The sequence below is a fragment of the Poecilia mexicana genome, unplaced genomic scaffold (genome assembly GCF_051168715.1).
Source record: "Poecilia mexicana isolate PSO_F unplaced genomic scaffold, ASM5116871v1 scaffold_3, whole genome shotgun sequence".
Taxonomy (NCBI): domain Eukaryota; kingdom Metazoa; phylum Chordata; class Actinopteri; order Cyprinodontiformes; family Poeciliidae; genus Poecilia; species Poecilia mexicana.
Window position 1 is genome coordinate 11,842,757 of NW_028263372.1, and position 17,844 is coordinate 11,860,600.

Consider the following 17,844-nt stretch of genomic DNA (forward strand, 5'->3'; position numbering starts at 1 on the left):
CAAATCCCAATAGTTTTGTGAGGTTTTGTATTTTATTCCTGAACATTTTCTACAGTGAGTTTTTCCAGAACAAGTCTTGAGTTTATATAATATCAGAACAGTTGCAGTTTGGCGAAATTACGCTAAAGACCGGAAAAAAGCGTTTTCCTTCAAAATAAAATACAGATACTAACTTAATAAATGCATACTGTATGCAATCATATAGGAATACAATATTTTAATAGTGATTACGTAACCATGCAGTCCAAGGAAAAAATATTTCAGCATTTATTTTGTTACATTAAAACATAAATTGAGAGGCGACAATTTTTATTTTGAAATCCTCACCGGAAGTTCGTACCGTACTCGCACTAGATCGACTTGATTAAAAGTCTTTTACCTGTAGCTCTCTATGTGCGGCGACTCTTTCCGCTGTGTTGCCACCTTGAAGCCCCGCGCAGCTCTTCAGGTCTCGGATGCATTTCCAGATATCATTTAATAAGTTTTATCCGCGTTGAGAAAAAAAAGCCTCCCAAGCCGTAGCTCCCTTACCGTAAATATAGAACTAGCAGTAAGATGAGCGAGCCCTGCTGAGCTGCGTCGCTCTCACAAGTGTGTCCGTCTGTGGAGGTGGGTTGAGCTTACCTATCAGCCCAATGTGGGCTGGGGATTAAACCGAGGCTATTTTTTACCCCACCGACGCCCAGTGAAAACAGCGAACCTGTATTATTATTATGCGTGACTAAAGTGCAAAGTGAAAATATTATCTCCGCGGAAATAAATATCTAAACTTTATTTATTTTTTTATTTTTTAATATACGGAGTGTTCATATTTACAGCCATGGTTGTAAAACGAGCTGTAGTTTTTAACTTAAAGTGCACATCTTTAATCTTTTTAATGGTTTTTACATACCATATTGTAGACAGTGAGTAAAGCAAGTAAGGAGCTGGGTTTTCTCAGCAGATATATTACCATGTGTGTCTATTGCTATGTCCATGAATTAAGTTATGAGTAATGAACTCATAACTTCAGTTGTTCAATACTTACATAGTGTAAGTATTGAACTGAAGAAAATGAAATGCTAAGAAAACCAAGAAAAAATCTGAAATATGTAAATATTTAGAAAACATCAATATCGATATCAAGCTGATTTAATAGCTATAAGAAGGTTTCTGAGTGCTCTTACTAAGGACTGCACAGAGTGGTATAAGGTAAGATACCTTCATAAAAAACCGATTGAAGCTACACTTCTAAATTTGTGAATTTGATAGTGAGTACTAATGGAGTCATAATTCAGAAAAATAATATTATCTTTTATTCTCATATATTGCACTCACTGCACAAAGACTCCACTGCTATAGAAAAGGCACGTTGTATGAAGTGAACTGCAGAAGATTAGGACAAGTCAGTGAAACACTGAGAAGATATAGTTGGTTATTAAGAACACTATGTTTTGAGGAATAAGGGTTCTGCACGGCATCCTAAAAAAATACTTGTATCCAATTGAAAATGTGCAAAAACAAACAAACAAAAACAAAAAAAAACTCTGAACATCAGAGAGTTGACCCTGAGAGTCTTCAAGGCTTGAGTGCAGTTTCTGAGGAAGGATGTGTTTCTCCATGCAGGAGTGATTATATATTTAATATTAACATATCCCGCTAGACGTCTTACTTTTAGAAAACGCCAGAGTCCGATCGACAAAAGAAGCAGTGCTGGAAAATGTCTGTCACTGCAGTTCAGAAAATACACAGAAAAATAATAACTTGAGTCAGGTGAGCCCAGCGACGAGACGGACACCGCTATTTACGGTACAGTGAAGCTGAAGAGACTTTAACTTTAGAATATTTACAGAGGAGTTACAGAGAAGGGTACGCAGACCGTAAAACAAACCCAAATCATCAGTCCCCCACTACCGCTCCGGAAACTTCAAATTAGCACAACGGTAAAACCTCAGCTTTGAATGAGAATCCCAATAACTTTTGACCAAATATGCAAAATAACTGAGCAATATTTCCAAAAGTAAAGGTAATTACATTAAGAATGATAGCATTAGCAGTTTTTTTCCTTTGGTGTTTTCATGCAAAATAGGCATGACATTTCTGAATGTTGTCACTAATGGTGTAAAAAATATTTTAGTGTTTTTATTTTTCTATCAGTAAGTTTTACTGAAACAAAAGTTATTTTGCTTCCATGTGCTAAAGTTGTTTTTGTGGCTCTAAAATTTCGCTCCGCTGGACCAGAAGTAAAAATTTCTCTCAGGCTTGCAAAAGTCGCTGACCCCTGGCTTACGGATTAAATGAAACTAAAAATAGACGAGGAGTGACACAATTAAAGCATGAACGACTTAATCTAATATTTTGGTACAACAATGAATCATTGGAATTTTATCGATGAATAGATACATGTTAAAGATTCTTCTGACAAAACTTGAAATATTACTCAAAAGTTAGTCATTTTGTAACTGATCCCCTGCAGCCTGGAAGGAGAAGAATCATTTTCCTCCTTTATAGCAGCACAGTGCAAACCACAGGAATCTGACTTCACCTCTGTGAGGGCCTAGTTAAAGCTCAACAAAGCCAGCGTTAGAGCAACAAATGCTGCCATGATAATTATGTCTTTTTGACATAGTCATTTCCACAAGGCTGTGTCATAGCGCATTATGCAAGTGTTAACGGATGCGTGACTCTGCAACACTGCTAAAGAAACCTGTAACGTCTTGAGCAGCCATATTGCAAATAAACTTTATGAATAATACAGAAAGAGCTTCAGGCCCTGATGACCCTGAAAAGACAAGCAGGTAATGGAAAAACGACAGATTCCTGATTTTCAGCCCCAAAACTGGTTCATCTCTCATCGCTTCATTTGATCGACCGAAACCTGTGTGAGTTTTGAATTTGCTTTACTTGAGTCGTCCTCTGGGTCTGATGGCATTCCCTCGCTGTTTTTGACTGAAAGGTTCTCGACTGGTTAACGATGCCTTCCCTCCAGATTCCTCCACTTATACTCATCGTGTGTATGCACATGTGCTAAAGTTGCATCCCACTAGCATTACTAATAATGGTTTAGCATAAAAAAACAGCTCTGTTGATGTTATAACAAAGGATTAATAATAAAATACCCTGGACAAAAATGATCCAAATTTAAAAATTTTAAATAATAATAATAATAATAATAATAATAATAAAAAACACATCTCACGTATCAGAGCTCTCTGCAGTTCTTCGCAGTCTTTAAATGTGCAATTAGTTTCTACTTTCTACTGATGGACGTTTGAACTGCAGGGATAAGAGAAGTCATGTGAGGAAATAGTCAAAGAAACTGTGACACACACACACTCACTCACACACACCCACACGTGACAGACTGATATCCTCTCAGTGCGTTCCTCTGTTTCAGTGCTTTGAATCTGCTCATATCTCACCATTTTCTATCTCTAGAGCTTCTCAGTCATGACTCCCAGAAAAAAAAAAGAAAATGCAGAAACAACCTGCTTTTAGACCTGTATTTCCATAACTTATTTTACACCAATTTATAAAGATTTCCATCTAATTTACTTATGAAAACAAAAACAAATCTATCCCATAGTGTGAGGACTGCTTTGGTTCAGTTTTACTCCCGATGTGGACTTCCTGTGTTGCGTTCACTGACCTGGCTCTGCAGGCTGCTATCCTCTGACTGCAGTTACCATAAGGATGGCTGTAGTGGGGGAGCTGGTAGTATCTGTCCTGGCCCCGGGCCTCGTCGGCGGGCAGAGCCTTAGGGCTGGCTGCGTAGATAGTGCATCCCATGAACACCTCTTGGAAGTCGCCCTCGGTGTCCGACGAGCAGCTGGCGGGCGCCGGTGTCCTCCAGGTATCCTTCCTGTGAGCGGCCTGTCCTGTCCTGATGCCAGCCAGCTGCTCTGTGGTGGAAAAGCCATTGGCTCAGCACATTGGTATCTTTAGGCCCTCCTCCTCCTCTTCCTCCACCCTCCTCCTCCTCCCTTCCGCAGAGCCCAGAGCGGGGAGGATAATCAGATTTCCCCCCCCATTTACACTCAACAAAATCATCCCCGGCATAATCACTCTCAGTCACCGATGTTGCATTATACTAATGCACGGAGCCAAGTCACTTCAGGGGCATTGGGGGCAGTTAAAAATACCCCGAGCAGCCTCATGCCAGTGAACGCCACATCAAACCCAGACAGGGCTGTGATAGAGAGGGAGCTGCAGACAGCTGGGTCACAACAGATATCAGAAATGTTGAAAATGAAGGAGCAGAAACGGGATGAACACTGAACTAAGAGATCAGTGGGGAGAAGATGGTTACATTTTACAGGTTTTTTATGGTTTTTCTATGCAGAAATAGTAAAAAGACAGTCTGAAGACACTCAAAAACGTAACCGTTTCATTTCAAAATGATTTGAATAAGAAAACTTTGTTTAAATCACCAAGTATATTTTCCTTCTACGTCTTTTGTGGACAGTAAGTCGTCCAGGTGTTTCTGATGACCTTCCATGGTCTTCCTCACACGTGGTCCATCTGCTGGAGAGTAAAACTCCAGAAAGTCTAGAAAATGATTGCTCAAGACCGCTGGAACAAATTAAAACAAAATCTGACTGAATGGAAGCAAAAACTAAAGAAATAGTGGAGATTTCATACTTTGAAAATCTACATACAACTTTAATATGTATTAGCATTTCTGGGATGAAAACTTATGAAAGGATTTGTAAAGATGTTGAAGTATTTTAACCTCAAACTTCAGCCTGATGTATGTGGTCGTGACCAGCGTGATAGAAACGCTGCTTTAAACTGGACATTGATTCAGCTCAGACCGACTGGCCCGTTTATAGACACTGCCCTCCTGTGGCCACATGCAGCAGTGCACCCTGACGCCTGCAGTCAAAGGGATTTTTATTTTAAATTTAGTGATAAACATGTTAAAAAGGGAAAATGTAAACTGGAAAGTGCTGGTCTTTGCAGAAAAAAAAAAAGTCTGCTTTGAGTCAATTTTCTATCTCAGTTTGATATCCGACATAAAAATGACTTGGGATGAGATTTTTACTGTGTCAAAACCCTAAAAAAACCCGGCTTCATAATTCTAATGGCATTTATTTAAAAAATAGATTGTTTTATTGTTAGTACCGTCTTCTTGTTGGCCGTAACATTTAAGTATTGTTTTGAAACAGAGACTTAATCAAGAACAGACTAATTACCAGTTAAATTGAGTTATTTTAAATGCAGTACATGCTCAGGATGTCCCGTCGATGGGGTTCAGTTTTCCCTCAGTAACATTCAAGTAATTTTCAAGGTAAGTTTGCAAACTTTTCCAGCACCACACCTTAGAGATAAAGACAATGAACTAAAGAAGGGTTTAAATTCACAATTACAATATATCATTTATTTCTCTTAATAATGTCTTGTGACAGTATTCAACATGAGCTAAAACATATCTGAATGTTTTGTATCATGTAAAATAACTTTGGTCATTTTAATTGACCTAAAACAAGAAAAATTTAGCCTAATTTAACTTCAGACAAAAAAAAATGTTCATGTGTTTTTTGATTAGGTGTTTAAAGATATCTGGTTTCAACTATAAATAAATGTTTGTTTTTAATCAAACATTTAGTACTTTCCAAACCTTGGAAACACCCAATTGAAATTACAGGATCTTCAAGGATTTTAAGCACATTAACAATGGAGTTATCCATTCCTTTATTCTCCGGCATTATGTTTAGAGCGTTTACTTTGAATTTAAAGTTCAGGGTGTCGTGGTGAAGCGTTATTTTTCTTTGTCATATAACATCTTGGCCAAGAAGTTCAGTTTCGATCCTGATCAGCTTCCACGTCTCTGCTATCCTGCTACGTTTCTTCTTGAACATCTCATAGCTGTTTTTTTTTTTTTTCCAACTCTTCCGTAAACCAGAGACGGATTACGCAGTCAGCATGACTAAAATGCTGTTCGATCAGGAGATTTGTCGCCACCTGAGCTGTGAATCTCTGCAGCTCCTCCTCGGTAACCAGGCTGCTTCTGCCTTTGCTGGGCCAGTTTCAGCCTTTGTAGGTCTTTAGATGTGAAACTCTCCGGATGACTGAGAAATATTTAAACATCCACTGAATTTTAATCCACGGGTGAAGCAGTAAAACGCGGCTGAAGAAAAGATCAAAGACACATTTTCAAAGGCACCGTTTAGCAGAGCCGACGAGCAACGGAGGAGAGAAAAAGCCATTGAGCAGTTCTTAGGACAGATTGTCTCATAAAAAGATTTATTTTTTCCAGCCCAAATTTACAAAGGCAAGTTACAGAGTATTGTATAAAAAAGAACCATGGTAATGTACACTTTACACAAACTCCTGAAGGGAAAGACGACAGAGGAGAGAAGGGGGGGAAGAAGAGTTCTGAATTTCTCACACAAAGAAAATGAAGACATTGTAAACATCCTTGCAAGCACCGAGCTCCGGTACTTTTAGAGGGGGGTGGGGGTCGGGTGAAGGGGGTGGTTGGTGGGGGGTTAAGGAGAGGCAGGACGGTGGGGTGAAAATGGAGGGGAGGGAGGGGTGGGGGGAGGGCGGCCGAGTGACAGGAGGTGGGGTGAGGGGGAAAAAAAAGACAAACGAGCGAGTGTCTCTGTGTTCTCACAGAAGAATGTTGGACTAGGCACCAATTGAGACAACTGCTGGCCAATAAATATACTCTTCATCATGAAACAAATACAGTCCTGTGAAATACAAGAGCCAAGCACTTTCCAATATGTTGATAGCAAACGTTAACTTTTCTGGCTTTTTCATACACTTTAGAATAAATGATTTTCACTGGGCTTTGCTTACTACTGAGATAACACTACTCTCAGAGAAAGAGAAAGAGAGAGAGATTGAGAGAGAGAGAGATTGAGAGAGAGAGAGAGAGAGAACAAATGCACTTGTCACAACCATTGTCTGATAAAACTATATGCAGTCTGCTGGTACTAAAATCCCACTGACTTTAATGACAACATCACAGCTGCCTAGATTACCCTTACAGATTAAGTACAAGTCACACACCACCACATTCAGCTTTTAAATCATGTCAGCCATTCTTCTTTAAAATGCGCACAAAGTCAAAAATATATACCGTCCTGTCAACTTTTTTCCCCCCTTTCTTTCTTTCTTTCTTCTTCTTTTTGGGGGGTGAGGAAATGGTAACTTTTTTATTTTTTCCCCCACCAGGAATGTCCGTGAACCTCAAAATGAATCGCTGCGGTTTGCTAAATGTGAGAAATGCCAGGTTTGGACGCCAGGTGGGGGTTGATAGGCATGATTCACTGTTGGTGGAGGGGGTGGGGGTGGGGACGCGATGTGGGGTGGAGGGGAGAAATAATAAAAAAAAAACAAAATTACTTATAAAAAAAAAAAAAACAGACATGGTCAATATCCTGTCATTAAAATGCTTGAAACACCTCGGTATGACCTTAAACCTTCAACAATCGGTAACCTGCAATCAATGTGAGCAGCACATGGATAGGATTTCACCCAAAAAACACCCCCGTGGTTTGGGAGCCGTGTAATTTAAAGCCTCTGGTAGAACCGGGGGCCACGCTCACGTCGACAAAAAGCTCACCAATGGGGATTTACGGAGCAGGACCCACATGTTGTAAGGCGACTCCGAGGCAGGCCGTTTAAATTTAGTGTTTATTTATTTATTTTAAATCAGGTGTCAGAATCTGATGTTGTGCGTTAGGAGCGGCTTGGTCACCATGGATCTGACCTACCAGTTGTTACGGTGAAGCCACATGAGCAAAAGAGAAGAGAACCCACCCCACTCCGCTTGATCACATTAGCCAAAAAGAAAAAAGAAAATCACTCAGACTTCCTTCCGTTTTCACTTCATCTGACTGGATTAGCTAGGAGACGCTAATTTAGAAGTGCGTTTAGAGGGGGCGAACGGAGATGTAAACCCAAGACGAGGAAAACCGAAAGAAAACGCACAAAAACACGTGGGCGTCTGTGCTCAGCGTGGCCAAAAAAAAAAAAAAAAAAAAAGGAAGACGGCTTTTTGACAAGTTTCTCTAACAGTTGCATGCTTGAATAAATACAAACATTTACGCACAGAAAGGGGTTAGAAGCCTATATATTACAGCAGAACAATACATGAGCCCAAGTTTTACACTGTTCACAGGAAAAACAATCAGGGTGAAAGAAGTGCAGTAACTGAACAAACCCGATCGCTCGCTGATGTGGCTTCACCGTTTTAAGTGGATGCGACTCCTTTCATGGTGAAGGGGACCAAAAAAAACCCAAACGAAACACATTTAAAAGAACTAAACAAAAGCATGACTGAACCCGGCGTCAGACACCTCCGAAGATGGACACACAATGATATGAAAGAGAGTTTAGAGAGAGAGAGAGAAAAGGAGACACGAATAGTGTTGGTTTGTTTCTCCATGAGGTGTGTTCGCTGAAACATGACGGCATCATCCCTGAAACTAAATGCGAGGTGTTCCTTTAAGAAACAAAACAAAAACAAAAGCCGAAAAAACTTGAAGTGATGACGATGAAGATGGGAGAACTTCACTCTCAGGCTCTTAAGTCTCTGAAGAAAGCAGCTGTTACCATCCTCCCCCTTCCTCTCCCCTAAACATAGCCGAACATTTGTCAAGTTAAGGATATACTGTTGTTTCACGGCGTAACTGCAAAGCCCGTCTTTAGTTGAGTCGACGCCGCTTTCCCTCCCTCCTACCCCTCCCAAGTACCCCAAATTCAACCCGCCAAGTTCTTTTCTGTGTGACAAAACAGAAACAATGCAGTCTGAAAACAAAAACAAAAAAATTGAAAAGAAAACACGGAAAGCTGTTCTGGCAGTCTCTTTTTGCATTGTATTTGTCGACAGTGCAAAGACTAGGTATTCAGCGGGTCGGCGTTTCCTCTGCGGGAAGGGGCAGAGCGATGGCTTTGAACCTGGGTTATACTCTTAAGTCGTGTTACAGTCCTCGGATCAGAGAATTTGGGGTCTTTTGTGAGGAGAAGAAAAAAAACAACAAAAAAAAAACAACAAAAACAGCAACAACATTCTGCCTTGCCTTGGGGCAGAGAAACTAAAAAATAAAAGATAGAAACACCATTCAACTGATGTCTAAAAGGTAACAACCAGAGGATGTTGCTCTCATGTGAGCCAGTCACATGAATCTCTGCAGGGTTGAGGTGTGACGGTCAGGTTTCCCTACGAGAGAGACGCACAAAAAAACTGTTAATTACAGGTTACTGGTCTTAATCATTAAGATAAGGTCCTCAAGATATCTGAGCAACTATATGATCTCAATAAGATTCCAAATATACAGAGAGAGAGACATTTAATGACTAATTTATTGGAATTGGCAAACAGTTTAAAATGAAAAAAAGTCAAAGTTATTATTTCATTTAACTTTACAAACATGTTAACATGTTAAAAGCATAGAATACAGTCTGGTATTTTAATGTTTATTTTTTTGTATGGATTTAACCTTGTTGAGAAGTCAGACGTGTCAGTGTTTTGACTGAGTTTTACCATTTTATTTTGTTTTCAATAAAATGTCACTTCCTAAAGATTATGAGGTAATGCTCAAGTTTCAAATTCATGTTGCTGAACTGATTTCTAAAGTTGGTACAGAAGAAACAAAAGGAGCCAGAGCTCAGCTATGCATACTTTACAAGGAAGCAAATAAGTTAGTTTTTAATCCGACATAGTTAATTTAAACAGAATCAATTACCAACTAATTTTATCTGGTTGCATTTAATAGGACAGGCAGGTCCAACTCATGTCCACTTACATAGAATCCAATGCAGTTCTTTATTATGATTTTTTTTTTTTTTGTCAAATGTTTGCAAATTATGTTTTTTTCGTACGTTACTTTGTGTAACTTTTGATACCCCACTGAAGAAAATTGTTTTAAACATAATAAAAACAAAACATTTGTTTTTCTTGATTTAAAAAAAAGCAGTAGGTAAAAACGTGGTGCTGCTGAAGTGTCGTGCCTTTTTACATCATCAAAATTTTACAATATCCTGTTCAGGATTCCCACAATCATCTCCCAAAATGTTCCCTCACACCATAATAACCTCTTGGAAAGCATTTCTGCTGAAGGGACACATGAATCACACCGTCCTGACAAGTAATTGATCAGATTTGGTGTAATTTCACAGAGCTGCCACCAGAGGTCGTCGCAGGCCGCAGCAGCTGTGCGTCTCTGCGGCATCTTCAACATCTCTATTATAAACACTGTGATCCACTTGTCCTCAGAGGACCTACTTAGGGTGGATGAGCTGAGAGGCTAAAAGCTGCGCTGCATATTGTGCTCGACTGCAGCAGAGAGACGAGAGCTTTGTTTGGACACAATTTAGCTTCTCTGCAGATTGCTGCCTTTGAGCCGACAGCATAAATGTAATTGAAGAGTGCAGCGTGACGCCCGAGGGTGTTCCACTCAAATAAACCCTGGACAAAGAAACGCTATTTATTTCTTTCTACAGCACAGATATCTGGGCCAGAAATCATCTCAGCCATTACTGTTTTAAACTGGAGCATTTCTGAGCCACCTGTGCTTTTCTGATCTGCAGTCAAGGGAGCTTGTGTTGAGTTTCAGTGTTAGAGGTACTTTGCCTACATCTAATGAAGTGGAAACTGTTTAGTATTATGGATTCCCACCACTTAAAAAGTGATCAGGCACCAAATCGGGGTGTAGTGATGGACTTAGACCTGAACCTTCAGAGTCACATAAAGACACTTATAAAATGAGCCTTGTATCACCTGAATAAAGGACTATTATCCTAGTGATATTTAGAGAAACTCATCCATGTGTTTATCTTTAGTTACACTGATTACTGCAACACTGTCTTCACAAATCTGCCTAAAAAAAAAGAGAAAAAAAAAAAACCCAACCAAACAAAAAAAAAAACAAAACAAAAAAACAATTCCTGTTGTAGCTGATCCAAAACGCTGCTGCTCAAGTTCTCACTAAAACCAGGAAGACTGAGCACATAAACCCAGTTCTAAAGCCCTTACACTGGCTCCTGGTAGCTCAGAGAATAGATTTCTTTACAAACTATTGTTTTATAAACTAAACTAAGTTCCTTTAAATCAAGAGTAAAGACCCACCTACTTAGAGTTGCTTTTGAGCCACAATAAATGGAACATTGAACAACATAATTGAGGTGCGTTGAAGATTTAAACCACTTGACAAAATGCGATGTCTGTTATGGATTCACTGTAGCTTCTGATGTGTTTATGATGTTTTTATGTTTTCGTGATGTAAAGCCTCGTTGCTGAAATGTGCTTTGCAAATAAATCCGATCGACTGATTGGTCTGGGTTCATTGTTTACAGTCCAGGATGACTGTGGACAGGCGTACCTGTGGCATAGGACAGGTCATATTGCCCTGAGAGCAGCGGGTATGCCAGGTGGTGGTGAGAGGGCATGATGCGCTGGGACGGTGACGAGCGCGGTCGGTCCACGTCCCTGTCTCTGTCCCTCTCACGCTCACGTTCCCGCTCCCTGTCGATGGCGGCTCCCCGGTCCTGGTCCCGTTCTCTGTCGTGGGGCGGTTTGTCGCCCACCGTGGGGGATTTGCTCTTGTACTGGCTGACGTGGTGATGCAGGATGTCCAGGGCTTTGGAGTCCGTTGCCGTTTTAGTGACCGTGGGGCTAGCGCGGGATTTCTCGCTGCCTTCGTCGCCTCCCGCCATTTTACTCCCGTAAGTCGAAAACGGATAACTTCCAGATAGGTAACCTGCAAGGGGAAAATGTCATTTTGACAAGCAGATTTGGATACATTTAACGTTTACCACCTACTCTTGACCTTATATTTTGGGTTGTATACACCACAGCTACCATGAATGTCATCATATTAATCTAATGTATATAATCCACTATCCTCTTAAATATTTTGATAAAAAATTAATAGAGGTGTAGACTCTGTTAAAACATGGTTTAATTCCAGACCAACCACTTAAAAATGTCTTAAATACAGAGCAGCCACAAGAGCTATGCCCCGTTTTTTATTTGCATTCACACTGGCAGAGGAAAGCTCTGACGTTAGCCACTGGATGAGGATAATATTCATAAAAAGAGCAAAGTTCACTACCAGAGCTCACTACAGTAGAAGTGAAGGGTCTGTTGTGAATAAAAGAAGTAAGAGTTTACAGAAGAGGTAGTATGGATGTGTGTTTCTGGAGCACGTGGTTTAAATTACAAGGAGTGCCAAGAAGCTAAATTACCCCAGAGCTACATTTTCATTACGCTGCAGCAGCTGAGAGAAGGGCAGCTAAGAAAATCACCAGTGTAACTTTAGCGCTTAACTTGCAACCAAGTGCCTGAAGGAGTTGTTGAAGATGGAATATCAAAGGATACTTTATGAGTTCAAAATCAATTACGCAATACATCGTTTGCCTGTACCACACACTGTAAAGGTCACACTGAATTGTTTCTTGGTGGAACCAACTAGGGCCTTCAGCCGTGGGTAGTTTTTCTCCCAGAATCAGATTTGCCATCTTGTTGTGTTAGGTGGTCAGATGCCCCAGGTGTGGGCTTTAAGAACATAATAGAGTTGTATTTTTTTCGAGGTGTCACTCATTGTCAATCTGTTTCTTCCATAAACTTCAGTGAACGTAATTAGTGTCTTGTGCTCAATAATTTTTAATCAAACTATTAATGCAACGACAATGCTCACATACAACTAACGAAGACTCGATGAAAGATTTCAACTCTGTTTGCTAACATGTAAATAATTTAATAACCATAATGTTGTTAAGCAAGATGACATTTATGGACCCATTTAACTGTTTTTAACGACTCTGGATAAACTTTGGCAATAGATCAAAATACTTAATTATTTTCTCAAAGACACCAACGGACAATGAATCACAAACTATTTAAAAAGACCAATCTTGTTCAATTTTCACTTGTTTTAGATTTTCAGTTAAATCTACCCAAAAAAACATAGAAATATTGTAATGTATAGTTTCACTGGCCATTATTTTCAATTTACTGTACCATAATGCTTGTTGAAAATAGCAGTGTGAAAAAAAATCTGATTACATAGCCTTAAATCATACCGTGATATTGGTATGCTTTAGAGTCAGACACTTAACCATCTTAGGTTAATGGAGAAAATAAAAGGAAAATACATACATTACCTGAATAAATACAAATAAAATCTTAGTAGTTCAGACTTTTTACAGCTCACCGCATTTGGATGAAATCTTAAATCATACCTGGGTAATTCTGCATCATGACCGAAGACATGCCCCTGTATCCTGGGTGGTTGGGGTCATAGCCTTGTCCATAGGGGTATCCATGCATGTACGGCAAGTAGCCTTGGTGCTGTGCTAGTTGTGACGAGAACTGCATGTGCGGGTTAGAACGAGAGTCTTTGCTCATGGCTCGATGGTCCTCGGCACTGATTCTGGGATCACTGCCGTCTTTTCCATCCTCCTTGGGTCCACTTTGACCATCCTTTGGCCGGACCCTTTCTTCCTTTATTTTCCGATCCCTTTCCCTTTCGTCTTTCCTCCGATGCTGTTGTTGCTGGTGTTCATCCTCTAGTTGGAGTTTCTGGCTCTCGGGATACGGCTGAGGGCAAGAAAACATGTCAGCACAAATCTGAATAGTGACCTTAAAATACCAAAACATTTTTGCTATGAGTTATTCAACGGTACTACCTGTCTGTACCACATGGGCTGTTCCATCCCTGCCTGGCCTCTGGACTCGAGAGCTTGCAAAGAGTCTTCCTTTCCATGGTGACCCCCTTCAGTCAGTTTCATCTTCAGCCCCTCAGTTTGCTGGGACTTTGGATCCTCCCCCTTTATGCTTCCAATAGACTTGGAGGACAGCTCAGAAGGCGAGTCTCTGGATTTGCTTGGCGGCTGTGATATCTTTCCAAGATCTGACTGACTCGGGGCTTTGGAGAGGCTTGGTGGCATTGGGCTCTTTTGTTTCCAATCCTCCTTCATGGAGGCTTCTCGCTCCTTCATGACAATGTCCGACTTCTTCTCAGCAGCTCGATGCTGTTCAGCCATCTGCCTCTGCCGCTCCTCATACTGTTGCCGGTAGGCTGGGTTGGTGTTCATCAAGTGGTTATGGTAGGCTTGATCAGGGCTGTACGCATACGGGGGAACATATGCATACTGGTTGTAGTACAGAGGCTGCATGTACATGTTTGACCGCTGCTGGATGACCGAGGGCTGTTGTTGCTGTTGGCCAGCAACACTGAGGTCAGGTTTTCGCTCTTCATGAACTTCAACCTTTACTTTCTCCTCAACTTGATCATGTTCATCATCTCTTTTGATCTTAGCCTGACCTTCAGCCACTGGTGCAACTGGATTTGGGCCGCTGGGACTGGGGTTTACATAGTTAGGAGAGTAGTAAGGCTCGTAACTGGTATAGTAAGGGGAATCTTTGTTGGGTGTCTGATTTGGAAAGAGTGCTTTTTTGACGCTTTCCCTGATGGTTTGGTCATCTGTCCTGACTTTGACACCCTCTGGTTTCCCTTCACCATCCTCCCCAGCATCTGAAATGTCTGAATAGGCTGGGCTATTGGTTTTGACTGAAGAGTTGTCAGCACCATTCTGGTTTACCACATGATGTGGTGTGAGAGGTTGTGGCATACCAGTGCCATCTATCCGACTGGCAACACCTATAGACGGACTTGGCGCATTGTCAGAAAAGCTGTAAATTTTGTCAGCCTCTGCCTTGATGCTGGCCAAGCGACTCTGATGGGGGTCTGAGGAACCGTTGAGGAGACCTTCTCCCTTGTTCCCTTGATCACAAGGCTCAGAATATGGAAGCTTTGCTTCCTCTAATTTTCCACCCTTTCCCGGAGGCTTGGGACTATCAGCGTCCTTTAGACCATCCTTTTTCTTTTTGTCTTTCTTCTTCTTGTCTTTGGAACTACTTGAAGCTGGATCTCCAATAGCTGGGGGTTTAGGCTGTGTTCCTCTCATTTGAGGGCTCTTGGGGATTCCCTGAAGCATTGGGGCTAGTCCTGGGGAGGAATTTGGGTTTCCAGGTGGAAATGGATACATTTGTTGGGATCCTGGTGGTCCAGGGCCAACAGGACGTGGCGACTTCAAGTTTTTCTGGGCAATTTTATCAGTTTTTGTACCAGTGTTAGCCTTCTTAGACTTATCTGATCCTCTTTTATCATCTATGCCATCATTACTAGCCTCATCAGTAAGGCATGGCCCATCTTCACAGCCATCCATCGGTGCACCTCCTGTGTCTGGATCTGCCTCAACTATTTTCTTTTTACTCTGCTTTGAACCAAACTTTCCAGGAGAAGGAGAAGGACTTTGTGCATCAAAGTTTCTGCCTTTTGGAGTAATTGAACGTGCTGGGGACAAAGATCCTTTCTGGGAGATAGATGCCCCATTACAGTTTCCCGGTTCAGGGTGGAGAGTTGAGTCCTCGCCATATTCACTGTCTCCATCCAAGTCCAACTTTATGTCATCATCATTGTGAGCACGGGTTTGGTGGTACTTCAGTCCATTGATGTGCTTGTATTTTTTGTTGCAGTTGGGATGGGGACAGTCTATAAGAACCGGAGATGGACAGCTGCGATCAAGTGGCGGTGGAAGTGATTCCGTCTTAATAGAAGGGATAGGGAGACCTGCGGCTCCCACGCCTCCATTGTTGGAGTTTGTCCGCATTCGTTTGTTGCCTTTGGTGTCCTCTGAGCTGGAGTTGGGCTCCATGTCAGAGGCAGGTTTGGTCTTGCGTTTTCCAGCCGAAGAAGGGCTGGCTTTGATGTCCTCCGTGTTGCTGTTTGGAGGGGTGCGGCGCTCTGATGGCGTCTGGCTGCCCCTCCGGCCCTTGGTGTTTGAGGCGGCACGCGTCTTGTTGTTGGTGGTGCCCTTGTTGTCAGATGAGTTGCTGTTCTCATTGATCGGTGTGTTGCTGTTCGGTCTCATTCGCTTACCTCGACCGCGACCATTCCTCATTTCCAGATCACTTGTGGGTGATTCACAAAATCTGCAGTTGTAAGTAAGAAAACGTGTTTGAGTTAGTTATAGGAAATACATAAAACTACACAATTATTTTGTTTGCTGTTTCCATCACGGAGAGCAGTTTTAATTGCACTGTTGCTGAAATGTGCTATACAAATGAACTTGCCTTGATTTAAATATGTGCAAAAATGTAATATTAATTTTAAAAAATTCCAACAATTAGGGGTGCACCAATAAATCGGCCCTAATTTCCTTAATATCGGGTGATCGGCCAATACTTTTAGAAACTGATCCTATTTAAGGCCTGAAAACTGTCCCCGTTTGCTCTGCCATGAGAGAGAGAAGACTGACAGACTCCGCCCACCTGGTCATGTCTGCACACGCATTTCAACTATATTCACTCTGCTGTTTAAAAAAAAAAAAAAAATCAGCATTGGCCAAAATCAGATTTAGAAGGCTTTTTAAAGATTTGTTATCGGCCATTAAGCTGCAATCAGTGGACAATTACAAACAATTTATACTTTTATTAGTTTGGCAATAGACAAAAAAAAACTTGGAGAAATGCTTTTGTTTTACAGAATGTTTTAGTTTTTAGTATCTTTTTTACTTAAAGTAATACAACTTTTCCTTTTGCAATCAATGCTGGACAATATTTCAGCTGGAAATTCTAAGGATAATCAACTAAAGCTTGTGTCAAGCTCTCAATAAAGGTAGGTTTTACGTACATTTAAACATGTTTTTTTTTCTTTTAAGAAAACTGTGGAACCAAAATGTGGAAATCTACATTTCTGGAGTATTTCTGTAACCATAGTTTTCTAAATATTTAAAAGGCAGGTGAAATTCCAGAATATAAAAGATTAGTCACTTCCCTTTGTTTAATAAAGCCACAGAATTTGACATTCTTTCATAAGAAAAAATAACTAATATGCAACAATAAAACTAAGGCTTATTTTACATAACTCTGCAGTTGTGAAGAGAGATGTAAACCCTGTTCCTCTGAACATAATATCCAACATCTCTTACACAAATAAGCCTGTCAACAATAAACAGCAAATTAATACTATATGAATAAATAGTTGCGAACACTCTAGCTCCTTTCTCATCAAAACACAAAGCCATTCAGACACTTAAAATAGCAATGTGGGATTATCTCCCCATAACAGTAACCCAATTATCTTTCTGCACAGCAGTGAAGGTTAGCAGTCTGTGACAAAGTCAAACCCAGGGCTGCTATGACTCACAGCTTCCTCTACAAGTCTCTCTAAACAATTTCAACCCCAGCAGGGGATGTGAATACATCCGCAGTCTGACAGTGGTGCAGGAATTTAGACCAATTACAAGCCCCCGTTTATATCCAGTGTGTTGAAAGATTTCTGAATAATTTATAGTGGGTCCTTAATGCAGTCATGCTGCAAACTGTAAGACAATCTCGGAGCAAATGCACCCAAGCAGACCTTATAAACCGAGCGCCACAGTGATACATTAGTGGGATAAAGCATCTACTTGTTTTCCATTAGCACTGATTTAATCTTGATTTTTTTCTGGTGCACTTAAGATGCCTATTTGAATTCCAGACTTGTATTTACATTTAGATACAGTTTTTTGTTGTTGTTTCTAAAGCAGGTGTTTGGTAATGTAACACCGCCATTTTACAAATCCTGCTTATTTTGCATCCATTATGTTTGGGGAGGATTTGTAGACACAAGACCACATAAATACCCTCATGCTACTGCCATGAGGTTGATGTTAGAAATGGCAGCCTTTGTGATAGAGAATGCTATCCAGTGTTGGGGAGAGAAAAAAAAAAAAAAAAGCTCTTAGTCCAATAATTGGATTCTGCAATCTGGCTTGTTAGAGTAGCTTTCTATTTCCACTGCTGCCTCCTGAGACATCAGCTGCTTGCCAATGAATCCTGTTTCTCCAGGCTCAACATAAAGA

The 17,844-nt window shown here is 40.8% G+C and overlaps 2 protein-coding genes across 3 annotated transcripts in view; both read right to left on the minus strand.

Moving 5' to 3' along the window:
* gramd2aa (GRAM domain containing 2Aa) overlaps positions 1-4,239 on the minus strand; it is a 30,944-nt gene extending 26,705 nt beyond the window's left edge. Inside the window, exon 1 of one of the 2 annotated variants that reach the window (XM_088004161.1) lies at positions 380-614. Coding sequence is in view for 1 of the 2 variants with exons in the window: in XM_088004163.1 (XP_087860289.1) it covers positions 3,629-3,768 (140 nt within the window). In the remaining variant the exon portion in view is untranslated. Of the gene's footprint in view, positions 1-379; positions 615-3,628 lie in introns of those variants that run through there. The other variant, XM_088004163.1, reaches the window with a different exon arrangement.
* A 1,969-nt stretch (positions 4,240-6,208) lies between these two features.
* The window catches only part of znf609b (zinc finger protein 609b), a 94,938-nt gene continuing 83,302 nt past the window's right edge, over positions 6,209-17,844 (minus strand). Inside the window, exons 5-8 of the mRNA XM_088004159.1 lie at positions 13,624-15,931; positions 13,177-13,534; positions 11,316-11,693; positions 6,209-9,154 (exon numbers count right to left, since the gene is read on the minus strand). Coding sequence (XP_087860285.1) covers positions 9,111-9,154; positions 11,316-11,693; positions 13,177-13,534; positions 13,624-15,931 — 3,088 coding nt within the window. The 3' untranslated portion in view covers positions 6,209-9,110. The remainder of the gene's footprint in view (positions 9,155-11,315; positions 11,694-13,176; positions 13,535-13,623; positions 15,932-17,844) is intronic.